The sequence below is a fragment of the Argopecten irradians genome, chromosome 7, assembly GCF_041381155.1.
Source record: "Argopecten irradians isolate NY chromosome 7, Ai_NY, whole genome shotgun sequence".
In the NCBI taxonomy this organism is placed as follows: Eukaryota; Metazoa; Mollusca; class Bivalvia; order Pectinida; family Pectinidae; genus Argopecten; species Argopecten irradians.
In genome coordinates, this window is record NC_091140.1 from 25,522,759 (window position 1) to 25,550,660 (window position 27,902).

Below are 27,902 nucleotides of genomic sequence, written 5' to 3' on the forward strand. Positions count from 1 at the left end.
GTAAAATTAATATATTCTTACTTAAATTTCATGTAATTTCATGTCTGTGGTCATTTTTGTTTAGAATTTTATGTGGTATTAACATATTCTTAATTAAACTATGATTATTACAACTTATTTATGAATATTTTTGAAAATGTTATATGTTATAAACAATGATAAATAAATATTTTATTAACTATGATGATATGATTTTTTTCTGATGTCTATCTGTGAATTTCCTGTGCTGTCAGTGTTGTGATAGAAGAACTTGCGTTGTTTTAGTAAAACACACATATTCCACTGATGGAACTGACTATAATTGCTTTTCCATTGTTCTCCTATACCAACCCTTTCCTTTGTTATAAAAAAGGTGGACAAATGGAGAAGACACCATTCCGACCTGCCGTTTATTTTGTCAAGAATAAGACCACTTATAATTAGCTGTAGATTTTTTATGAAATAGAACCACTTTAATCCTAGTAAGAAACCTTTAAGGAATAAAGATGAATGTTTATATGATACTGGCACTCTTGCATAAATGCGTCAGAGATTCCTACATTTTCTTTTGTAAGGTGGTAACTGTACAATGTACATGTGCTGGAAATTATTTGTTTATTCTAAAGAAATTTTCCACGTTAAATATACTCACTATAAGGTATCAATTTACAGGCTTATATATCAATTTTGCACGCTTAAATATCAATTTACAAGCTTATACATCAATTTTACACGCTTTAATATAAATTTTGCACGCTTACATATAAATTTTACACTCTTATGACAATTTTGCACGCTTATATATCAATTTTACACGCTTATATATCACGTCTTTAGTGAAGTTAAACAGAACTCATTCTCAGGCGGAAATATCCAACAGTTAATGAACAAAATGGTGTGGAGGAAAAATATGTTTCGAATCTGTTGTATCTAAAATACACATTTCTCGCATATTTTGTCGTCAAATTATGCAATTCTTTCAATTCATTAATTTTCCTTAAGTTTACAACTTATTGGAGTTGTGCAAAATACGCACATATACATATATATACAATCACATAGTAATTAGTACGATATCATAGACAAGTTACAATTGTACTATACATTGAAATCAAAATGTGTGTTATATAAAGGCTACATAACTTACAGGTTAAGTATACAACACTAAAATAACTATACTGAAATTATTGGAGGCGGGATCGTATTTTCATGGCCTCAAATATAAATTTTGCTCACTTATATCTTCGCAACATAATAATTGTATCAACTTGTACATGGACGGTTTACGCCAATAAAAAGATTTTAAATATTTCTTTCTTAAATCATGATAATTAATACATATTAAAATAAAATGATATTCGTCTTCCACATCTAAATTGCAACCTGGGCACAATCTTTGTTCTCTAGCAGTATCGGTATATCTGCCGGTTTCGATGGCCAAATTATGAGCAGAGAGACGAAATTTAGATAAAACAATTCGATATTTAGGAGGTATATATTTGGTCAAATAATATTGTATAGTAAAATGATTCATAATATGCTAATATAATATACATTTTGATGAGGAATCCAATAAGCCTCTCAAATGTTGCTGACTTTGGTCAAATAGTCGTTGCTTTATCAAACATAATATATGTTTATGGTTATACAGATAGTGATGATTCTATGTACAAGCAACTGGTCAAGTTAGGATTAGCATTGATACACATTTCTGTTCATACTGCACAAAAGAAGCGATATACAGGTGTGCAATACATCACTAGGTTAACGGGGGGGGGATACCTTACAAGTTGAGAAAACCTGAGGTTTTGGAGTGTACATATATATGCTAGTGTTACAAACTTAAAACAATGCCGATAGAATATAGATATTTATGAAATCCGTTGTCCTATCCTACCTGCACCAAGTAGAAAAGCTGAAGAACTAGGGATTTTTATACATTGGAATCTCCATCGAACTGAACACTATGCTATTTTCAGCAAAATAGTTTTCCCCTATGAAACGATTAAAATGTTTATGGCCAATACCACAGGAAGTTATTATTGTTGTAAACCGTTATGTAATGGAGTCATACTCATTTACCAGAGTGTCAATTATAAGAACATTTGTTCCTTATATGTACATCTCATGTAATTCGAACAATTTGTTATCAATGCACATACATGTATCAGTCTAAAAGGTACATTTATACATTGTTGTATCTGATTATTATACCACCAAAATATTATCTAGTACAAATATGCAGAAGTATCACGTAAGCATTCTTTAATTACTATATATATGTATATCACTTTTAATCATGAGGCAATTGCCATATGAATACTTAATTGTACCGACATAATTCCTAGTGACCTAGTTTTGATTAAATGATTGAGCAAATGATATGTATATTTCAAATCGTAATAATATCAGCTAATCAAACGAAATCGACATGACCACATGTTATCATATAAAACACGCCATATTTCTATTGTGACTCAATCATATAACTATTTGTCGACTCCTCTCAGACACAACTTGTAGTTCTGTCGTCAACCTAATGAAACGTATCTTGTAAACCCAAGCACACGGATGTAAGTATTATCAATTTATTGGTGTTTCCCAGTCTGATAAGAAAAGTAGTTTGTTAGAGAACGTTTATCTTTAGCATATGCTTGTATTTAGACCTATCTGATCACTCACAACCTCGATCTATTGTTTAACAATTACGTGTTTTGGTGATAAATATATAATTTTATAATTTGTTTCTTGACAAATGTCGTCATTTTTTGTACAGTAGTTTATATTCTGTCTTTCCGTAGGTAAATATTTCTATATACAGACGACATGGAACAACAGAGAGAAAGTACATCCAAAAGAAAATCACCTAAAATAAAAGCATCAAAGAGTGGGAAGATAAGGAAACTTTGGGATTTCCGAAAATATCTAAAAAGATATAGAACATATAAATCAAAGGAAACTCTTTTGTCTTCAGATCTTGATATTTCGAAAAAGAAAGAAGTAGTAGGATTGTGTAACAATGGGTTTGATAACGAAGATTTCCGCCATATCAAGTGTGATCTTCCACAGGCATGTGGATCATCCAACTCCCTGAACACAGACATTACCGATCCTACATGTATGTCCTGTGACCGTATCCTTGTAATCAGCCTAGCTAACTCAGAGGAAAGTCTTCCTTGGAACATTACACAAACTAGCGATACCAGATGCAGAGAATGTTACCAATACCACGAAGCTTTAAAAGCCAAGATCCATGAGCTTTACGCCGAAAGAGAAAGTTGGATCAGAGAAATGGACGCGATGAAAAATTCTCATTGCTACAAGGTTGAACAAAAAGAGAGAGAGAGATACGTGGATTGGAGGAGATGTTACAATATTCACATGTCGAAAATACTACTATGCGTGAAGTAAATGAGAGAGATATACATGGAATGCAGGAGATGTTTTCTGACATTTTTTGTGCATTCCTTTTGATTTATTCAATAAAATGGGTTGAAGTGAAATCTACCATTCTGGTCTACCGTTTCACTCCGTCAGTAATAGCGAAGGCCGACGTAATTAATGAAACCGTCAAATGAAAGGAAGTAGCTCTGGTAGTACTTCCTTTTTTAGATCATGCAGACAACGTATTAAAATAAAATATTGACATCTTGAGGTTTATAGACTAGTGCATGTTGAAACGCAACCCTAAAAGTACATTAAATAATTATGTCAGTGGGGGTTTGAAATATTTTCTCACAATTATTACTTGTATGTCGGATTTTTTCATTAAAGAGTGTCGTTGTTATTAAATTTGATTTCCGCTAAACAATGATTTTATTTAAAATATGATCATGTATTGTGCGTGTGGTTTCTCTATATTAAATATATCTTTTTCTCCACAACCACAATTAAACTCATCACTGACTAATTAATGTAGTACTTTATTGGCATTAATCTCTTTAAATGGGTTTCCCACTTAAAAGGCCGTTTGGCGAGCAAGGGAGTAAGGCATATGTGTTGAATTGGCAAAATTAAATCATTCAATTTTATAAGTTCATTTCATGTGCTATTTCATTTTGTTTCAAGTGCAATTTTGTAAATATCCATTGACGTTCCTCTTTAATTGTTAGACCAATTTATTATCATTACAGAAACACTGTGTCTGTGCTTTCAAAAGTAGTTGAGCTGTTGTTCCTGTCTGCATGTGTTGAGAACTGAATCTGCAGCTTTCAAGGGACATAACTGAAGCCTTGTCCACTCCGGCCAATTATGGAAATATGTTCACAGATACAATTAAGAGATGTCTTAGTTGATTGAGTGTTGCTGGTAATCATTCAACACAAGTGCTGAAAGATTGATTTCTTCATGGATATTAGAAACAAAGCATTAAGATCAAATGTTGGATTTCTATTCTATGATATGTATAGACAATACATTCAATATCAATACATTTTAATGCTGAATCTTTCCTTTGTCAGATCTTTTTCTGAATGTATTATAAAAGTTTCATTATGTCATATTTGTGATTATGCCAACTAAATTCTAACTTTTCAATGAGCAGAACATCTATCTTATATATATATTAATTATGCATGCTCAATTTCTGTTCTTTCTTTTATTTTTGAATTAATCTATTATTAAAGGAATTGATGTTGTTAATCATCATAAACTTTTAATAATAAAAAGATATTTTTTTAATCAAAGATCATTTATAAAATGATGCTGCATCAGAGACTGGATGCCAATTTGCTGTTGTGCTTTGTCTGTTGTCATCTAGAGTGCCATTACAGCTGTACATGTCCATACATAACATTTTCACTTTTTAATTTTTTCTGTTCTTGGAATGGAATTTAATTCAAACTTACATACAGTACATGGGGAATATTCATAAACATTATTTGTTATTTACTTGCTTCTATTAAATTTCTATAGGAATTTTTTTATGGTTTTCAAGTTTGATTTTGTGTAACTTCCTTTAAGCAGCCAAGGGCATTTAAGTATGTGCCAGGTTTAGGAAATGGAGGGAAGACAATAGCACATTGATAAAAATCACTGACCTTCAAACAGGTATCTTGGAAGTCATGTGACCAAAGACCTCAGCCCTGTTATCAGTGTTTGGTTTACATATGACATTCATATATCCCCTTAATGCTAATAATTTAATATAGAAATTGAGATCTTTGATTAAAAATAACTTAGCAATCACAAAATTTTATCATTTCTATGAATGAAAATGCAATTTTATTGTTATGAAATGTTCAATTATGTGAAGGAGAAATATTTGAAAGTGGTTGCTAGGGTACACAACCTTTCATAAAGTATTGTTTATCACAAAATTGTTTTAATAATGAAAATGTATGAATGTCGTAAAGAAAAACTTTTGTGAAAATGTTGTATATATCAAATAACTTTGAATAGAATGCAAAATTGAATCCAGGAAAGAATTTTGTGATAGAATACTACTTAGTTGCTATGCAACAGTTGGTTATGAATAAAAGTTAACTAAAATATAGTTTTTCATTAAAAAAACTTTTTTTTTTCATTTTCACATGCATTACATGTCTTTATCGGAAAAAAAATATACATTAAATTACATTCAAATGTACACAACAACCCTATTTGTACAGTTTAGAGAAAATGTTGCTAAGGGGAACGGTTGCTATGGATTTAACATCCACTAACTTTTTTCTTTGAACAATGACATTCCGTTTTCTCGTCATTTTTATAAAAAATATTGATAAAGGTACTGAAAATTGATGGAAACGTTGCCATAAAACATTTTTAAATCGATGCTAGATGAGTTGAAGGATCTAGGTCCGGTACGAACTTGCATGGAATACCTGGCTTTGCATGGCATCCAGTGTTGTACCATTCTCATGTGGTCTGGATTACTACAAAAAAGGGGGCTCCTGGGTATGTAGAGCCAAAGTCATTGTTCTTGTCCCATCATTCTGTAATTCATGCTCTCGTGTATCCATGAAGCTAAATATAAATTTAAAGTTGTTGGAAGTCCGGGGTTGGGACAATAAACATATGGGGATGAACCAACCAAGTCACTGACATTGTGGTTACCAATGGTAACGACCAGTAGGATTTGCGTTTCCCTTTTGTCGACAACCTGTACCTTCTGATAGCATCTGCGGTAGATTGTTGATATCTATGCTTTTGATCGACTCTAAGCAAAATTTCAAGCATTCCAGAAATGAAATGGAGAGGAGTGTTTATTTTGAAGACAATAAACGAGGTGGCTTCCACAATGTTGGGTTTCACCTCTCGGGATTTAACTCACCACAAAGGTGATATGTAAAAGTCTATGAACATTATCGGTGTACTTTTTACACCTGATCATGCTAGTAATCGAACGTAATATACAAGCCTGTACTCGCATGTGATCGTAAACTACAACTGCCACTATCGGCACAATACAGTAACTGAGCATTTACATCACACTATTGCCGTCCTCATCTCCACCACTATGATGTGTCCCACTACAGGCATCCTTATGTTACACAAGTCTGAACAGAGTTCAAAATTGAACCAGAGTATAATGTTTTGCTGAAAAAAAAAGAATAAAAAAGATAGTGACAGTTACCATGGCAACCACATATTTGGATACTCAAAAAAATCTTGCACATGGTCCATATAATGCCTTTGTAGTTTCACATCAAAATCGGTTTAGGGACGCAGGGGTATAAAAGTTGAGGAGGTATAATAAAAAAAGAGACACGGGTAGTATCAAGTAATTTGTATTCAAAATGATACTTAGTTTAATAATTTAGTTGTGTTTAAAACACTGACTGTATCTCAACATTTTACATAGAGGCTACATGTGGATAAGATATGGTTGATAGATCATGACTTCAATTTAAGAGTTTACGTAATTATTCAATTCATGCATCCACTTTGAGAACCACTTTGAGAACCACAATCAGATTTGTATGTTAGACGGATTAGCACTAAGTTTAAATTAAGCTATGACCGACACTGGAACACACCAATTATATCACTGGGATGGAGAAATAGTAGTTTTGACTTTATTATGACTTTCAATTAAAACCAAAGAAGCAATATCAGCAAACACTATTGGGTAGGAAGTGGAGTTTGACAAGCTAATAAGAAACATTTCTAATGGTGAAAATATCAACAAACTGTGCATTGTTTATATCAACAATGATTGTTAAAATAGACCATTCATCAGACCATTACACTGCTTACATGTACAGTTGTATTTATATTTATTAGTACTGCCAGGTTTTCTGAATTAGCTGGCTTGAGATCTGAAAGAGATGCTAACCAGAATTACAATGTTTGATTATACACTAAGTTATCAATGTAATAATACATTCACATTGTTTGATATTCAGTTTAAATATAGCAATTTCCAATATGAATTGTTATTTCTCAAAAGTTCATACAAAACTAACAATTTCACAGACACACATCCCAATCTTCACTGTAAAAGATCCACGGTTGATTGCACTTTTACACACTTCACTACACTATCACAGCTGCAATCAACCGTGCTGCTCTGACAATGGCATCCTCTCAATCATTCAAGCTTGTACTCTCAAAGGTTTATTGAATGCCAAGTGTAATTCATTTACACATCAATAATTATTTTATGCATTGTGTATTAGAATACCCCTATTAATCGTGTGGCAAATAAACTAGAATTTTCTATGAATACCCCGCCTCTATTAAAATCTAGATTTGGGTCCAACATATAGTGACATTTCATGGTGAGGGCATAGAAATAATAACCCTGCTACATACACAAAATTCACAGATCCTTATGACTTTTCTGTAAACACAGTCAGTTATTTATCAAACAAGTCATTATACTTATAATTAAGTAAAACTAACATCCCCTTTAGAGAAAATTGGTTTAGCACCAGTTCTAATGTACCTGTCTAGTACCCACATTTTACAACTTTATTGTGAATTGTAACTGAACTTGGATGAAACTGACGGTGACATAAATACTTGATATATACTACTGTAAACCACTGTATTTCCATGAGACCCACATTTTCATGTAATTTTGCGATAGAACTTGAACACTAATTAAATTGTTTCACAAATAATTGTAAGAATGTACAATCAGTAGGAGCCCCTGATCGCGATTTTATGTATTCCCAAATATGATGAAAATAACGAAGTTGTGAAATATTGTACATGTGTATATAAAGTAGTTTATAGTATATCTCGGAAATTAGAAAGGTCAAAACTAATAAAAGGATACAAAACTTCAATGACAAGAGTCACCTATCATTTAAGATAGTAGAATGCATTTACTTAACGGTCTAAATATCCCAGCATGTGTATCAAGATTCTCAGATCTTGATTGGGAATCGATGATGTCGGATAGAACCACACTAGAAAAAATATTTCAAAAAGTAAATGCTTTGTCTATGAAGTCTTGAACAACCAGGTATTTAGAACACCACAGGTGTACGGGACCAGAGCATCACTTGTGACCGGTCTTGTCCACAGGCCCATGATAATAGATTATTCCCTAGAAAGCAGCGCTTTGTTATTTCACATTCTTCATGTTCCAAAGTCCATCATTCAGATAATGTATATATTTCCACCCCAATTCCTTTATTTTTCTGCAATCTGAAACAGGAATAGAATTTAATGTTAAAATTGTCATCCAGAATTTGGTCTTTAAAGACAAAGTATGTTATTTTAACAGATTAGTAATATGAGTATCCTGGTAATAATAAATGGCCCAGAGGGCCTGAGCGTTAATGTTTGGGGTCTCAAATCACTTATTGAGTTTATTTCATATGAGATTTGATGACAAGGGCCAGAGAAGAATCTTTTTTTTTTCCGAAAGCTTTGGAAAAACAAACTTTGGATTTGTCAAACAATGACACTATTGTTATTTATTTATTTCTTTATCAATTGTTCAGATATTTTGAAGACGGTACTTAAAATCATTGTTCAGTAGTTGGGTAAATTTGTTTAATATCCTTGCTCATTGTCAATAAAAGAGACCTCAAAGGTTGTGATAAATCATACATACATTTCATCTGTAGACATTTTTGTAACACCGACTGCCACAGCATGTTCCTTTCCCTCTGCCATAACAGCAACCACAGTATCAGCCTCAACCTTTGTCATCTTTGCTCCCGGGGATGTTAGACCAGGACACATGATGTTGGCACCGCTCAGTACAAACCTAATGGCTCCTTTGTCTACCTGCATGTGTGGGGCAAGGAAAGGAACTGAAAGAGATCACAAAAAATATTTGTTAATTCCTTTAACAACATATATACTACAATATAATTAATGAAGAAAATACTGAAATACTTGCTCTTAGTACTTCTCAGTGTGTTGCATTATTTGCATAAGACTTGTAATGACCGTACCATTGATGTAGTCTTTACATCAAATTAAGATTGTAATCAATTGTTTAGTTGTATGATCTGGTTGCTAATTATTTGGGTATTTATCTGCTTTCAAATGACATTTATGGCTAATAAATGTATGGCTAATAAATGTCAAATGGACAAACACATGTAAAATTTGACTGTGTTAAGGCAGTCATAGTCATACCAGTCAACAACACCAAAATGAAAGCAGATCAGCCTTTATATTTAAAGTTTATGTTTTATTTTATAACTCAAACAAAGTTTACATTACAGACTACATGTATATGAAATTTATTATTCATCGATATGCAAGCTGCATGTATGAATATTTATTATAGAATGATAATTCCTTATAGAAATTGAAAGAACTAACAATCTCGGTACAGATTATACACTAATTTCTTATACAGATTATACACTTATTCCTTATACAGATTATACACTTATTTCTTATACAGATTATACACTTATTCCTTATACAGATAAATCAAATTAACAACCTCGGTACAATTAATTATACACTTATTCCTTATACAGATTATACACTTATTCCTTATACAATTATCAAATTTATACACTTATTCCTTATACAGATTATACACTTATTCCTTATACAGATTAATCAAATTAACAACCTTGGTACAGATTATACACTTATTCCTTATACAGATTATACACTTATTCCTTATACAGATTAATCAAATTAACAACCTTGGTACAGATTATACACTTATTCCTTATACAGATTAATCAAATTAACAACCTTGGTACAGATTATACACTTATTCCTTATACAGATTAATCAAATTATTAACCTCGGTACAGATTACACACTTACACTTGTGTAACAGCTTTAGAGCAGGAACATATTTGTCATCTCTGTGACGGAAAAACAATGGCTCCCCTTTGGAGCTGGCTAAAATTTCTATGTGATCACGGCTGAAAGAGAACACAAACCAAATAATCAAAATACAAATCATAGAATGAAAGTGTATCATTTTAATGTAACATTATGATAGGATATATAGGAACAAAAAGTAAAATTATTTTTCTGTAACTGTTTTTCAAATTAAGCCAAATACTGTATGGCAATGTCCACTTACTTCCGTAATGCTTAATCCTAATCATGATCATGGAACAAAATTGACAGTTACGTTTGGAAATCAATCGTTATTCAATACCAAAATTTAGTTCATTTGTTTGAAGTTTAATAAACTGCTTTATATATCTTTATATTAACAAATGCAGAGCTCGAATTTCAGGCTATTTTACTTGCTTTTTGCAAATAGATATACCAGAATAGCAAGTGAAAAAAATATGCACTTGCTCATTTTAGCAAGTGGTTTTTATCAGGGACAATCATAAAAATAACATGATGATTGTGAAAAATTGGTTTAATGGAAAATATGGGGACAAACTTTTTTTTATATTACTGTAATATTGTTAATATATCTATATATACACATCACATCATGATGAAAAATTATATGCTTTTTAATAAAACTGTAATTTCAATACGTATATTCAATTAGGAGTAACAAAATATTTTAGCAAGTACAAATTTATAATTTAGGGCACTTGCTGTTTTTAGCAAGTGACAAAAAATGTAAAATTTGAGCCCTGAAAGAAAACAATTTCGAGAATATATTTTAAATTAACATAAATTGTCCAAATCTTCCCAATTTACAAACAAATTCAGACATTAATAATTCCGTACCATTTGACGACTTTGAGGTCTCCTTTCTTTGGTATGATCTGGTCTATGTAATCCTTTATGTGTGGGTACATGTCCAGTAAGGATGACCTGATAGCCTTCTGTACTGTAGACTTAGCTTGGTTCACTCCCGTCACACACTCCTTGTCCTCAAATCTTAAACGTAAAAAAGTCAATATATACAACATTCTTTGTCTTAAATATAGATTGCTATTGAAACAAACAATGCAATAAATACATTGTTGAACCAGGTATGCAATTATAACCAACTTTTTTTTAAAAAATTTGTGTGTACCAGGACATTTCAAATAAAGATTCATATGGAACAAACATGTATACAATATATACACCCTGGTAATACACATATATCTTAATATGGTTGTTTGTGTAATAGGGTGAGAGTAGTGTGCCAGCAGCCGGGCTCGAACCCGAAACCCTGGACCTACTCATCTACCGCTCTATACCTACCGACTGAGCTAAAGGGAAATTCTCCCTCGGGCGAAGCTAGAAGGCGACCGTAACATTATATACAATTAAAACCTGCTACACTACTACTCCCTCTCAAACATGTTTGTCCCCGAACATAGACAAACCCAGATTCTCTCTCAATTAAAGGAACCGTCTCAATCTTGCACAGCTTTCACTTGGATTGATCTACAGCACTAAATGTAACAAGGCGAGAGTAGTGAGCCGTCAGCCGGACTCAAACCCGGGACCCCGGACTTACTGGTCTTCCGCTCTACTGACTGAGCTAAAGGGAAATTCCCCCAGCACAAAGCTAGAAGGCGGTCGTAAAACTATGTACAATTAAAACCTGCTACACTTCTCCCCTCTTTCAAACGTGTTCATCCCGAACACAGACCAACCCAGGTTCTCTCTCCAAGGAAGCCTCTCAATCTTGAATAGCTTTCACTTGTAGTCTATGGCAATTTTGGCGATTCCATTTACCTGAAATTTTTGGTGCGATACTGTTGGAAACATAACGTTATTCTATGTAAGCAGGTGTTCGCCACTTTCCATGACCAAGACGTTTAAAGACTTAAAAGCGATGTAACAAACATCAATTTTCAGCTTAAACACGATCTCACAAGCGCCTGCTGCTCAACATTTATTTGGAATTACGTCAATTTTCATAATAAGCCAAACAGCCCCCCTATTGTGTCTGCCATCACCGAGCGACCGGCAGGTAGAAATCTTTCGTATCGCGATAGATAAATAACAAATTGATCTGTATCTGTATCTGTTACGCCGCTATATCCCAAGACTGGTAATCTTGCGGCGGGTGAGAGAGAGCGCAGGAGGTGGTTAGTAGCGCGTTTCGAGTGCTGATCTGAATGCCTCGATACTGCTGCAATGAACTACACTATTTTCCAGGTGGTTCCAATCTAGTATAGTTCTAGTGAAGAATGAGTTCTTGTATTGGTCAGTCTTTGGCGATTTAACTCTGAAGCCTCTGTTGTTGTTACATATTGATCTTTGAACGATGTTGATGGAATTAAAGTCACATAGGTTCTTAGCAGTAATTTGTCTTCCCTGTTTTTTTGGTATAAGGTAATCTGATGGAGTTATAGCTGGCACTAACCCCTCCACGACCCTGTATAGATATACGAGTCTGTTGTGTCGACGTCTGACCTCTAATGGTGGTAGGTCCAGATTGTTCAGCATTGTTGTTACACAGCCTGTGTTGTTGGATCTATAGTCTCCCGTGATGAATCTTGCTGCACGGTGCTGTATACGCTCTAGGGTATTGATGTCATTTTGGTAATATGGGTCCCATACTATTGATCCGTACTCTAATATTGGTCTTACTAATCCAACATATGCGCTACGCCTACTAGATTGTGGACAGCTGCGTAGGTTCCTTCTTAAGAAGCCGAGGGTGGAGTTTGCTCTTTTGGATATGTTGGTTATATGTTGGTGCCATTTCATGTCCTCAGAGATGGTAATACCTAAGTATGGATTTGATCGCACCTGTTGGAGGATGGTATTGTCCAAGTTGTAGAAGTGAGTGGTCTCTTGCTTAATACTTAGGATGTAGCATTTCTTAGCGTTAAACTTCATACCCCATGTGTTAGCCCAGGTTTCCAGGTGTTTAAGGTCTTGTTGTAGAATTACATGGTCGTTGTGCGATTTTATCTTCCTATTAAGGAGGCAGTCGTCTGCGAACAGGCGGGTTTGTGATTGGACACAATCAGGGAGGTCGTTGATATGACACAGAAACAATATTGGTCCTAGTACCGTACCCTGGGGGACCCTGAGTCCACAGACACTGATTTGGATTGGACTCCTTCAAGGACTACTTGCATAGATCTTGCAGTTAGAAAGTGGGATATAGCCATGAGTGGATTGGCCCATCTATTCCATAAGATGTCAGTTTGTGTAGCAGTTTCTTGTGTGGAACGGTGTCGAACGCTTTGGAAAAATCAAGGATGGCACAGTCTGTTTGCGTATTATTATCGTGCGAGTGCAGTAGGTCTTCCATGGTGACGATGAGTTGTGATTCACATGAATACCCGCTCCTGAAGCCGTGATTGAGGTTGGTAAGTATGTTATTGTTCTCTAGGTGGTACATGAGATGGCGGCAGATGATGTGTTCAAGAATTTTGCATGAGACGCAGGTAAGGGATATGGGTCTGTAGTTTTCAGCCAGGTGTTTATCTCCCTTCTTGTAGACGCTAGTGATGTTTGCCTTCAGCCAGTCTGTTGGTAATTTGCCGGAGTCCAGGGATAGCTGGAAGATGGCACTGAGCCCGGGGGATAGATTCTCTGAACAGGTTTTGAATACTGTGTTTGGTAGTGAGTCAGGTCCACAAGCTTTAGAGATGTTGAGGTTGGCAAGTAGTTTGCTGACTCCATCTGTGTCAATGGTGATGTTGGTAAGTGGGTGTTTGATGTTCCTTTTATCTGTTTTTGGTAGTGGCTCCTCCTTGTTTTCTTTGGTGAAGACAGACTGGAATTAGTTTAGTAGGATGGTGGCTTTGTGTAGGCTGTCGCTGGTAAGGATTCCCTTTTCTTTGAGTGGTGATACTCCAATGTTGTCCTGTTTCCTTGATTTTATGAAGGGCCAGAAGGGTTTGGTGTTGTTGGATTGATAGACAACTTGTTGTAAAGGTAAGACAAAATATTATATATTTGTGTTGATAAAAATTGGTGCATTTTATTTCTTGATGGTTTGTTGATATACGGAAGATTTGATTACCCTGACGAATATATATATATTATATTGGTCATTCAAGGGTATGTAAAATATTCTGTATGATAAAATGGTATCATATTGGATTTTCTCTTCATGGAATATTTGTATAGTAATAATTAATTACAGTCATCACAATTTGGAAATATAGACCAATTAAAAAACAATAAAGTAAAATAAATACAACACATAGATATGTGTATAACTGTATGGTGCACATGGTAGTTACACTGACACATGTGTCATGATGTGGCACTCATTTCGTTAGTTCTATCTAAAATGTGGAGTTGTCGCCTGTCATTTCAGTTAAATCAGACCTTCTCAGTGGCGAAAACATGCATATTCATATTGAAACTCACTTTTTAAACATGTTAACAGCTGTTTAAAGTTTTACTAGTGGCTCCGGATGATTTCTCAAAGCATGCAACTTCCGGGGAATTACTAAAAGAAAAACCGAACACGGAAAAAAGGTAAGATTAATAAAAAGAATATATATATAAACCCAAAAACTGTAATTGTGTTGTTATGTATTACTTTCATTTGGCTACTGATTCAATAGAGACGTTGATGATGTCTATTTTTAAATAGGTTAATTATCGATGTTTTCTTATCCAGACAATGTTTTTATGATCCCGTTTCCGATTTTAGAATACCACATAAAGCTTCCGGTTCCGACGTCTCGAAAAGAAAGTAAGTTGGTCGTAAGTCATTTTATGTCAAAATTGTGTTCTACACATCAACATATACCTGTTTTCGATCTTGTAAGCAATAGTACTGCATGATATTTAAGTATTAAGTAGTTTCAACTCCATTCCTAATCCCGCATTCCTCCTCCGAAATCTATATATATATATGCAATGAACTAGGGCCTAACCACAGGGACTTGTAACGTAGGTTGTGAGAAAGTCTGCTGTGTATACATGTGTGACTATATACTATATAAAAGGACAAGGGAACCAACGGCTCGCTTGGAAGAGGTACACCTGCCTCTACAAAAATCGCCCGTATTCCGTCAAACATTGATAAATATGTACATATTTAATACCAATATATTCTTAAATAAATTTTCGACATGGAAAACACAACTTCAGACACGAAATAATATATTAACATACCTTTATTTCACTATGAACGTGGAAAATGCAGTCAGATATCACCGATGTCGTTTTGCCTGTCCAGTAAAATCTAGGTCAAAAGCACTCATATTCCCTTGTAACAAATTTTGTATGCATTCATTTCACTTTCTGGTGATATTTTCCCATTGCAAATACAAATAGGCTATCTCTGATAACTCTTTCATTAATCCAATCCAACAGCTAAGCAAGGAATCACACTTTTTTTATCCAGCACTCGACTCTTGTTCGCATAATCCGCCATATTGTAATTGATGATGGGTACCTTTTTGGTGTACTCGCCCTTACCCGATACTACACTGAAATTCTGTACTCAGACTCTGTATAAATTAAGTTTCACGGTTTAGGTTCTTAGAAAAACCTTTATTTGAGATGCATATATCATTAATTGAAGAATCTAACTTAAATGGAGACTCTAATGTTGTACTTGACCGTTACCACATTGATATTGTAGCGTTTAGTGTACAGACACCGGGTATATATGGTGTTTGCAGTCCGGGTCCGGGTATGGGGTACACAATATCCACACAAACGTGTTTAACCTAGATTTCAGTGGACAGGCAAAATGACATCGGTGATATCTGACTGCATTTTCCACGTTCATAGTGAAATAAGGGTATGTAGTGTTTCCCACAGGAAAAAAAGGGCATGGTGCTGGGTTTTGAAAAGGGCACCTTGACCGCGATAAATAACCATCAGAGGGACACAAAGGTTATATTGACAACTTCCAATACATGGGGAAATCTTTAAAACTGTCTTGTTGTTTATTTAATTCTGGTTCAACTTAATATCATTTAAAAGCTTTAAACTCTCTGAGTTGCTAAGTAATATCAGGACATCTATTTAATTATTCTGAGTGAAAAAAATGATTTTGAAAATTGTAATCTGCAGATCATATGATCATGACTATAATTGATTCACAAGAAAGATCTAAATTTCATTTATATTAATTAAAAGAATGGGAACATTCAAAATGTATTTCTTTATTTCAATCCAATTACCTTAATTTTAATATATATCTTTATTTAAATATTAAAAATACTGTATTGATTTGAATAAGATAACATGCTTCATAAATGGACAATTAATTAAAATAATGTTCTAAATTTACAAGCACTAAATTAAGAAAATACAGATAAGTGTTAGAGTAGTATGCAAAATATTTCAATTTAATCTGATAGAGAAAAAAGTTGATTTCTTTTTAATTTGATTTATTTTAATTACTTTGCTATTAATAATTTTATTATTATTAAGATATCATTTCTAAAAATAAATTCACACCGAAATTCTAAAAAAAAATAATACCGTTTTCATTTTTAAAAACGTGAATATATTGGTAAAATCCTGAAATTCAATACCTCCGGATCTACTATTACAATAAACCCAAAATGGCGGCCATTACGATTGCAAATCTTGTGACATCCATCCACAGGGCCTTGTTACTATTGATGATATATATAAGATAGGTCAGGTCTATTTACATACATTACACTGTGTAATGTATGTAAATAGACGTGACCTATCTTATATATATCATCAATAGTAACAAGGCCCTGTGATCCATCCGATATAGATAGGCCTATTAAACATTAAAAACGTGAGTAAATCATTTACAGTTGTAAGCAGTATTTGTTTTTGAAGTAGTGCTCACTAGCTGTAGTCATAAAACTTATTGAAATGCCAGTTGATTGTTTTCCAGGCTGGCAATCGGCTGCTTGACTTCAGCTTACGTAATACACAGACCTGAAAGTGACACCACAAGCCAAGGTGGAAATAGCCCAAGGCTGCTAATTAGGGCCACTGGGGTGTTGGTCAGGGGGTCAGGGAGTGGTCACACTTCTTTTGTTTACTTAATTATCAAGCCACTACCTGGTATTTGGTAATTTAGTAGAAGTGTACTGGGGACAAACAGGGCACGGCGTTAGGTCATAGGGGCATGGCGTCAGGTAAAAAGGGCACGGCGCGGCGCCATGCTAATCGGGGCTGTGGGAAACACTAGTATGTTAATATATTATTTGTGTTTGAAGTTGTGTTTTCCATGTCGAAAATTTATTTAAGAATATATTGGTATTAAATATGTACATATTTATCAATGTTTGACGGAATACGGGCGACTTTTGTAGAGGCAGGTGTACCTCTTCCAAGCGAGTCGTTGGTTCCCTTGTCCTTTTATATAGTATATAGTACACATGTATACACAGCAGACTTTCTCACAACCTACGTTACAAGTCCCTGTGGGCCTAACAGACAAAAAAATCAGATCTGCCTGGTAAGAACAGAAGAAAATGTCAAACACTAACAGCAAGGCTTGCATCGTCTGGTGCATTTGCAACTTATACCAGAAACATGTAAACACAGAGCTCTATATTTTTCTGCTAATACTGGACATTTTTGATTTTGCGCTTTTCACTGTTCACAGGTTAAAAATAAACATGTTAAAGGTAGGTTTCGCCCAATGAAATATAAAGTTTACGAAATTGAAATTTATCCCTGATATAAATATAATCTTCAGATCATTTTAGATGCATACAGGGACTATGTAAGTGGTCAGTTGCCTAGCTTGACCAGGAAAATACTCCTCTAAAAATAGAGCGAAGTCAAGCTTTACATAGAACATGACATATTTTTTTTCCAAAACGAGGCCGCATCAACAAACGAAATCGTGCAACAAAATGTCAGACAGAAGTGACAGTACTAGTCTTGCCATGGCATGTAAAGTAAAAAAACAACAACAAATCGAAGTTTGATGGATTGTTTATACATGTCATATAATCTAGAACACTTCAAGTTACTTACATACGTTCGCTAGCTTAGTACATCAAACATACATGTAGTTAGTCTGCCGCTGTATGTGCGCTGGCACATGTGTTGAAATTTAACTCACCACGTGCAACACAGTCCAAACAGAATCCGGGCGAATTCCGCTTGAGATGTTATATATATGTGGCTTCTGTTTCTTCTATTGCTACATGCTATCTCTGAGTTTCATTCCCTAGATATATATCCTAGGGTGCTACCGATTCCATTCTAATTTCCTACTCTTTGATGCCGATTCTGATATTTTTTTTCTCTCACCCATTTTGTTTACCTATAGTGCGGAACAATGCGCGAAACTTTGACAACACAATCCATCTCAGCTTCATTTGCATACAATCCTGTCAGCTTGACGATCGTAATAAATCAAGGATTTCCTTCAATTTTGTATTCAAGACACATTTGTTCCATCTCATATGCATTAAGAAATTAAATTGAGGTATTTTAAATATGTTTTTTCACATTTTCTTCCGTTTATCGGATTTTACAAAAAGAACATTTATTTGGTTGGGCGAAACCTACCTTTAATAAATAAGCATACATTTCTGTAGAATTCATTTCCAAATTACAATTTACATCAAAACACATATAGCTATATTATATGAATCATGCAGGGCATAGGGAGAGCGAAGCACTTGTTTTATTTTAGTAGCTAGAAAACATAATTTAGAAATAAAAGGACGTACTTTAAACTATAGAAGTATATGATGATTACATGATTTTGTAGCATAAACTCAAAGAAATGAACTCAAAGATTCAGATTTCTCTGTGTCCATACAAGGCCTGGGCAGTTTTCGTTTATTCGGAACAACTGGTTCGACTGTTGATTACAGTCATTATTTCAAGTATAAATCCTGACAGACCTGTACTTTTTTATACAGGCCTGTGAGGTCTTTGTCAAGGTTTGTCTTAAAACAATATAAAATCACAAGGTCTGTCTTTAATTTATAAACGAACAACTAGGTCCAACCAGTCAAACCGTATAATCCAAAGTGGTACTTGAGTGCCCATATGATTTTGCGCCATTTGTTGATGTGATGTGACGTCATGATTCCTTGTGCTCATCTTCGCTTGATGGATATTTTGACTGCATTCCCTAGCTTTTAATTTTCAAAGTATTATTATTATTATTTTTTTTTTTAAGTAATAATAAAATGTTTAATTACTCCTGTTATGCATTTGATGCATTTGCATTATAGTTAGATAAATACTTACTGGGGAGAGCAGTACCGGAGCATTTGCACAACCAGAACAGGCTAAACCGGAAGTGCGAAAAAAATTTAGCCATCCATGTATGCAGGTCATTGATCTCAATATGTTCTTTTGCTTACGTACATGTTACAGGAACAGAACTTTGATTTTCGACGTGCAAATTTTTACTAGGATACATTTATTTATTATCCCCCACTTTTTCCGAAATGGGGGATATTAATTTGGGTTTGTCCATCTCTCTGTATGTCTGTTTGTTTGTCTGTCTGTCTGTCAGTCTGTCTGTCGGTCTGTCTCTCTGTCTGTCGGTCTGTCACACTTTGTTTCCGTGCAATAACTATAACAAATGTAAACAGATTTTCTTTAAACTTGGTGATAAGACTAAATGCCTTAGGGGCTCGGCCAAGTTTGATTGAGACTGTCGATGGACGTTATTTAGAGGAGTTATGGCCCTTTGAATTACTAAAAACATCATTTTCTGCAATTTCCATGCAATAAGTGTAACAAATGTAAACTGATTTTCTCCAAACTTAGTAACAAGGTTAAATGGACTCGGCCAAGATTGATCGTGACTTTCATCGGACCTTTTTTAGCGGAGTTATGGTCCTTTGCTTAAACAAAAAAGTCAGTTTCTGCCACTTCCCCGCATTAAGTCTAATAAATATTAACCGATTTCTTCAAACTTGGTAACAAGTTCAAATGCCTTAAGGGCTTGGCCAAGTTCGATTGCCACTTTTGGCAGACATCATGTAGTGGAGTTATGGCCCTTTGATGTACTAAAAACGTCATTTTCTGCCATTCTCTGTGCAATAATTGTAACAAATGTAACCCGATACTCTTAAAAGTTATCATCGAAGTTAAATGCCTTAAGAACTCAGCCAAGTTTAATAGTCACTTTCAGCAGACATTATTTTACACATCTTGTTTCCGAATAAGACTTCAGTTTATTTTTTCATGTTTCAACTAAAGATCAACCAAACCTCGGTAATGTTTACCTACAATATGTCCTGAAAGCGGGGGATGGAAATTTCGTGAATTTGCTTGTTTTGCATCATTTTAAAATTGTACCATGTGTTTTGTTATCAATACCTGGAAGTTAAAGTTCATATATAAATTCATTTATGTACATTTAAAACCATTACAGAAAAGTCTTCAGAAGTCTATTTCCTCTATAGTAATTACAGTTATAACTACATGTAGTACATTGTAACTATATGTCCTGTACATGCTATAGTTATAACTACATGTAGTACATTGTAACTATATGTCCTGTACATGCTATAGTTATAACTACATGTAGTACATTGTAACTATATGTCCTGTACATGCTATAGTTATAACTACATGTAGTATTTTGTAACTATATGTCCTGTACATGCTATAGTTATAATTACATGTAGTATATTGTAACTATATGTCCTGTACATGCTATAGTTATAACTACATGTAGTATATTGTAACTATATGTCCTGTACATGCTATAGTTATAATTACATGTAGTACATTGTAACTATATGTCCTGTAATGCTATAGTTATGTACATGTAGTACATTGCTATATGTCCTGTACATGCTATAGTTATAACTACATGTATGTAGTACATTGTAACTATATGTCCTGTACATGCTATAGTTATAACTACATGTGTACGTAGTACATTTGTAACTATATGTCCTGTACATGCTATAGTTATAATTACATGTAGTATATTGTAACTATATGTCCTGTACATGCTATAGTTATAACTACATGTAGTACATTGTAACTATATGTCCTGTACATGCTATAGTTATAACTACATGTAGTACATTGTAACTATATGTCCTGTACATGCTATAGTTATAACTACATGTAGTACATTGTAACTTTATGTCCTGTACATGCTATAGTTTATAACTACATGTAGTAACATTGTAACTATATGTCCTGTACATGCTATAGTTATAACTACATGTAGTACATTGTAACTATATGTCCTGTACATGCTATAGTTATAACTACATGTAGTACATTGTAACTATATGTCCTGTACATGCTATAGTTATAACTACATGTAGTACATTGTAACTATATGTCCTGTACATGCTATAGTTATAACTACATGTAGTACATTGTAACTATATGTCCTGTACATGCTATAGTTATAACTACATGTATACGTAGTACATTGTAACTGTATGTCCTGTACATGCTATAGTTATAACTACATGTAGTACATTGTAACTATATGTCCTGTACATGCTATAGTTATAACTACATGTAGTACATTGTAACTATATGTCCTGTACATGCTATAGTTATAACTACATGTAGTACATTGTAACTATATGTCCTGTACATGCTATAGTTATAACTACATGTAGTACATTGTAACTATATGTCCTGTACATGCTATAGTTATAACTACATGTATACGTAGTACATTGTAACTGTATGTCCTGTACATGCTATAGTTATAACTACATGTAGTACATTGTAACTATATGTCCTGTACATGCTATAGTTATAACTACATGTAGTACATTGTAACTATATGTCCTGTACATGCTATAGTTATAACTACATGTAGTACATTGTTACTATATGTCCTATACATGCTATAGCTATAACTACATGTAGTATATTGTAACTATATGTCCTGTACATGCTATAGTTATAACTACATGTAGTATATTGTAACTATATGTCCTGTACATGCTATAGTTATAACTACATGTAGTACATTGTAACTATATGTCCTGTACATGCTATAGTTATAACTACATGTAGTACATTGTAACTATATGTCCTGTACATGCTATAGTTATAACTACATGTAGTACATTGTAAATATATGTCCTGTACATGCTATTTAAGAAACTAATTTTTGAAATTGTTTTATTTCAGATAGAGAATCTCTTGACTCCCAAGTGTATAACTGCATTTTTTCCAATTATTGATATGGCAAAGGAGATGTTGCAGTAGAATGGAATTGGCTTTGATCACATGGTCACAGTGAAACTGAGCACTTAAACAGGCAATAAGACAAAACTTTTACATCTGGAACCAGTATGGAGAATGTGTTTACAGATCAAATTATAAAGAAGAAGACAAATGTCTGTGAACTTTTGCAGAAAGCAGTCATCCAATTATGTGAACAGACCTATGCTGATATTACTCATAGCAACTTAGAAGTGGATGGTATCATCTGTATTTCCTTCTCAAACTCATGTGACCAACATGTTGTTAAAATTCATGAAAAGTTAGGAAAAGAAAAAACAGAATTGGGCATTAATAAAGAATATGCCAATAATTGTGCAAGCACTGATGAAATAAGTAGATTCCAGTCTCCATGTCCGAATTACAATCAAATTTCTGGTCAAGCTTCTTCTCCACAAACAGATATTGAAGTTTTAACCTATAATGACCAGGATAATATGCCTGATATTGCTGAATTTGTTGCTGACCAACATGACTTAAAAAATGTTAATGAAAATGAAATGCAAAATGATAATTTGTGTGGAGTAATGACAGATGCTCAGAATTCAAGAAAAGAATCTCAAGACTTGTCAAATGAGACTGATCGAAGTCCAAGCAAAAAGAAGAGACAATTTGTTGAATCTGTGGAAGGTGATTATGTGATAGTAAAGGTAGAGCCAGATGATTTGGATATTGAAGAACAGGAAAACTTGAAGGATTCAAATATTGTTCAAAGTTGTTTCAGCCAAACTTCAAATACATGTTCGTTCTCCCCTAAAAGTGGAAGCTATATACGACAAGACTCTGTAGAGAGGCTATCTGTTGTAGATGATAACAATGACACAATGTACATGATTCCCTCAGATTTAGATGCAAACACCAAGACTGAGGCATACCCATACCAACCTTCTGTCCATAACTCTATAGCTGGGGATCGAGGAAACATAATAAGTCAAGACGAAACTTCACTCCAGTTTGGAAACAGGTCATCAGCTAATGAAATGTCTGATGTTACTCAACATGAGGGTGTGAATAGTTTGACAAGGAAAAGCTTTTCACCGAATACCGTATCTCTCAATCCATTAATTACGAAACAGATGAATAAAAAGCAAAGTAGACGAAGCACAGGGTCAATAAATCAGTCGTCAAATCATGAAGATTTTAATCCAAGTGCTTTCCACAATTTCAATGTACCGTTAGCTCCATTAGATGCAGCACCTGTTCATGATTCTATTGTTTTGTCATCAACTAGTTTGAGTACTGATTGCAGTTCTGGCTCACATTCCAGTACAATCCACGACTCACAATATCATAGTTATAACTCATTCTCTAACAGTATATCTAATACCAGCAGCCAGCTTCCTGGAGGTAAATCTCGAGTATCTTTGTCAGGTAGATCTCACCTCAGTACCTATAACAACAGAGGAAGAATCAGTGCCTTATCACACGGCAAACGTGGGGGTGCTATGGCTATACCCAGGAATGCAAACTTTGCTACAAAACTCTTAAAGAGAAATCAGAAATCGGCAGTGCCTAACAATGATGTAAAATCTAGTTTTGTTTGTCCTCCATCTGACAGTTTTATTCCTAGTTGTCCAGGTAGTGATAAGTACCGTACAAGTGAGATGGGTTCAGGTACTAGCCAGGACAAGCTGTTCTTCTGTAGGTATTGTGGTAAAGGATTCACCATGAAGTGTACACGAAGTCGTCATGAAAAGACAATCTGTTCTCCAGCTGGTACAGGCTCATATAGGTGTGAGCTTTGTCCTAAGGAATTCACACGATCAGACAGCAGATACAGACATATGTTTAAAGCCCATGGTGTCCAGTCTTGAGTTCATGAGGTGTGTTTAGTGATGTTGACTCATATCATTATTGGTTTTCTTAGATTGAACATCGTGGAAAACTCAAATTGCTTTTTGTCATTCGTCCTTCCCTCCATTCCTCCCTGTATCCATAAACTATACATAGTTTATATTACTATTTTCAGAAAGTGTAGAAGGTGTTTTTTGTCAAAATTTTGATGTAAGGCTAACCTAAATTCTCTCTAAAATAATGTGAAATTTATTTAGGGAATATGTATGTATTATGTAGTTACATGGAAAAGCATATATAAAGAAATCCTTGGAATCTATGATCTCTCTAGTTCCTTTGATATCTCACAATTTAATAAATGTTCCACAACAATTACTGTTTCAAAGACATATAATGTACATTACAGTTATACATTTCAGTGTAATAAAATCAGAAATTACATTGTTATAGTATATGGATGCTGATGGTGATACAAGTCTAATGTATTGTAATATAATAATGGAAAAGTTAAATTTAAATTATATTAGTTGTACCACTGAAATACATATATGTTTTAACAGTACATATATGTAGTCACAGTCCATGTCTGTAAATGTGGTCTAGCCTTAGGGACCTGTCGTCGTGTAGCGTAACATGTTGTCGAGACATTGATGAAAGCTATTTAACCAAACAGTTATACATGAATATGATTTATCATGTCTGCTAATGGTCAGCATTTCGATGTAACCCAGAATGACTCTGTGCTTAACATTGATTTATAGATATTACTCAACACAAACATGTAGGGCTATTTAAGGCCACCAACCCATGCATAGATTGTCAACTTCCCCCCAGTATTCGACCATGAATACTGGGCCATACTTTGCCATGCGGAATAAAGTACTGAAACTACAATGCTGCGTTTGACTCAACTTTACTCTACACCAACAATACACCTCATCGTAGATAAAAAGACACAAAGAAAAGAATACTTCATTTGGCGCTGTGCAGAGAAAAACAACCTGGGTTTGGACACTTCGCGAAACTACTGCCACTAACGATCATTGGTTCACAGGTACGTGGATTTGTCTAAACTCTTTTAAAAGCAATTATTTGTACCACAAATTTTTCCTTGCACAAAATCATATTACCGTTTTACCATGGCTATTTCACCACTGAGAACCATACTTATTCTTAGTGAGAATTATTGTTAACTTTATATATAAAGTAAATTTTATTAACTAAAAGCAGTATGTAAATTTACTTTGAAATACACACATAAAACGTACACAAAAACACAGACATGCACCACAGGGAGTTGACCACATAAATACATCTATCGCACACATATACACCAAAATAAACAACTCATCATTTTGTTATGGAAATGTTTGATTCTATAAATTTATTAATAACCTTGCTAGATATTTTGTTTTACTATGATAAGTTGCCACATTTAACATATTCACTGTTTTATCATTTTTTTCACTGATTCTACTATTTCTCTCCAGTGACATGTTCATGAATTAGGTCGATTGTTTTTTATCACATATTCAAGAAGGTTCCTTAATGTTTATATATACTATTTTTCTATTACACAAATACACATTTTACATATTTTTACCTAATGGGAAGTTTTATCTCACGTGATTACTCACGGAGAAATATATGTCATAGTAACTTTCCATTTATTATGTTAGGGGCAGGGTAGTGATGTGATTAAACACACACGTTAATTTGTAGTTGCTCTGATATCCTCATATAACGTAATACGTACATTATACTTTTTATATACATAACAAGTTTTCATACAACATAATACACATGATGATTATATTATTTATTGCATTATTGGAGGAAAGTATTACCTGATGCAATTGAATGCAAGGTTTTATTTTTAATAGTTTTCTCCTACATTATTCATTTTACATATACAATATTTAAACTTATGGAACTTTCTTTGATGAGTGGTCATCTAGATTGCATCATGTCTGAGTTAAGCCGCAAGTACGTACGTCGGCCAGACGCTTTACTAATTACTTGTCATTTACCCTATGGCAATAACATCGTGAACATGTCCTCGAGGTCGTAATTAGTACATATTAGCTGATACATAAGTATATAGGTTTTTTCCCTCAAGCATTCCAATCCAATCATATGCAAGGTTAAGCTAATCGAATCAATAAAGTAACATTGATTATATATATTTACTTACACATTTTTATGAAATTTTGCAGGTATAGGTATATTTTTCTCATACACAACAAAACATTTTACATTTTATCTAATACAATTCACAAAGTTACTTACTCAAAAAAAAAAAAGAAAAAAAAAAGAAGAAAAAAACACAGAGTTAAAAAAAATGTAAGGAAAGTAACTCATAAACTATACATGTATGCTATACTTTTGTTATGTTATCATATAGTTTGCACATATTCAATATCTGTGCTTTTGCAACATAAAGAAATAAATATTGATTAATAAGTAATAATTATCCAATAAGTGTTGCATATATGAAATTGTTATAAGTATCAAAATGTTTTACCCGTAGATAATACCCGTAGATAAAGAGACAACTATATTGTTACATTTTACATACGGTTATGTTAGTTTTAACGCTTGAAAGCGCAGTTTACATGTTTATTTTTATACTATTTACAACAGCAGTTAATATAGGCCAATAGAACACTACAAGTTCAAGATCGTTTGTTTTGAATTAATTGGCTTTTTAACACATTATAATATATATTCCTCTGGATATTTTTTTTTTCTACCAGTTAAAATACAAACTAATTATTAGTTAAAATGTTACATGACAGGTCCCATTGTCTCTATGACAAATAAACAATCATAATACAACTATTTATTGATACGTATAAAGTTATTGAGTGATTAATTTATTATCTTTTATTCTTCAAAATAGTTTTTCTATATTTCTGGTGATGTCATGGTATTATTAGTAATATATTTGTGATTGGTACAATTATTTGCAAAGAAAAGAGTGAAAAGGTAAATCTATCAAAACTTGTCGCTCTTGATTCAAAAGAGAAAAATCTTCATCCAAGCCACAGAAAAATCATCTTTAGTACAGCCTCCAGTGATAGAAGAGGATATGCAGTAATCCAGTATACTTTGACTTTAAATTGTCTTCGTTGTGTATTGACTTGTTTGTGTATGTCGTATCATTTAGTCATCAGAGTTCCATTTCTACACATCTTCATCGAAGAAACTTTTATATATATTTCTCAGCCTTGTTGTGCGAGATTTCATCGTTGATTTCAAGATGGTTGTACATCGTTTTCAACACTCATTAACTTTCATAACGTGACGGCATATGATAAACATTGATATATCTGCGTTGGACATTTTTAAAGTTGTTTTTATATGTTGAGTACTGTGTTTTCATATTCTATGTGGAAGTCTACGTTTTTACATACTACAATTTTTTTGTTGCTCATATGAATTTCCCTTCAACATTTTTATCAGTATCAATTATTTCCATTTATGGATAAAATATGTAAAAGTTAATTTTTTAGAAATGTAATGATCTATTATATCAAATCATTGCTGATTTGATCTAATTTATAACAATATGACGAATGTAATATAATAATGGAAAAGTTAAATTTAAATTATATTAGTTGTACCATTGAAATACATATATGTTTTAACAGTACATATATGTAGTCACAGTCCATGTCTGTAAATGTGGTCTAGCCTTAGGGACCTGTCGTCGTGTAGCGTAACAT

At 33.6% G+C, this 27,902-nt stretch overlaps 3 protein-coding genes across 3 annotated transcripts in view; 2 read left to right on the plus strand and 1 right to left on the minus strand.

The window, feature by feature from the left end:
• Positions 1-5,415, plus strand: part of LOC138327964 (heat shock 70 kDa protein 12B-like) — a 238,390-nt gene extending 232,975 nt beyond the window's left edge. The window contains exon 6 of the transcript XR_011209144.1: positions 4,113-5,415. The gene's annotated coding sequence lies outside the window, so the exon portion shown is untranslated. The remainder of the gene's footprint in view (positions 1-4,112) is intronic.
• A 1,279-nt stretch (positions 5,416-6,694) lies between these two features.
• LOC138327969 (malignant T-cell-amplified sequence 1 homolog) lies at positions 6,695-14,686 on the minus strand. The gene is given in 6 exon segments (XM_069274499.1): positions 6,695-8,545; positions 8,547-8,577; positions 8,990-9,191; positions 10,177-10,277; positions 11,056-11,208; positions 14,605-14,686. Coding segments are annotated over 6 exon segments (549 nt in total). The 5' UTR covers positions 14,616-14,686; the 3' UTR covers positions 6,695-8,494.
• A 137-nt stretch (positions 14,687-14,823) lies between these two features.
• Positions 14,824-27,633, plus strand: LOC138327966 (uncharacterized). Its single transcript, XM_069274492.1, has 2 exons — positions 14,824-14,935; positions 22,288-27,633. The coding sequence occupies exon 2, from the start codon at positions 22,452-22,454 to the stop codon at positions 24,192-24,194; it is 1,743 nt and encodes a 580-aa protein (XP_069130593.1). The 5' UTR covers positions 14,824-14,935; positions 22,288-22,451; the 3' UTR covers positions 24,195-27,633.
• The last annotated feature ends 269 nt before the right edge of the window (positions 27,634-27,902 follow it).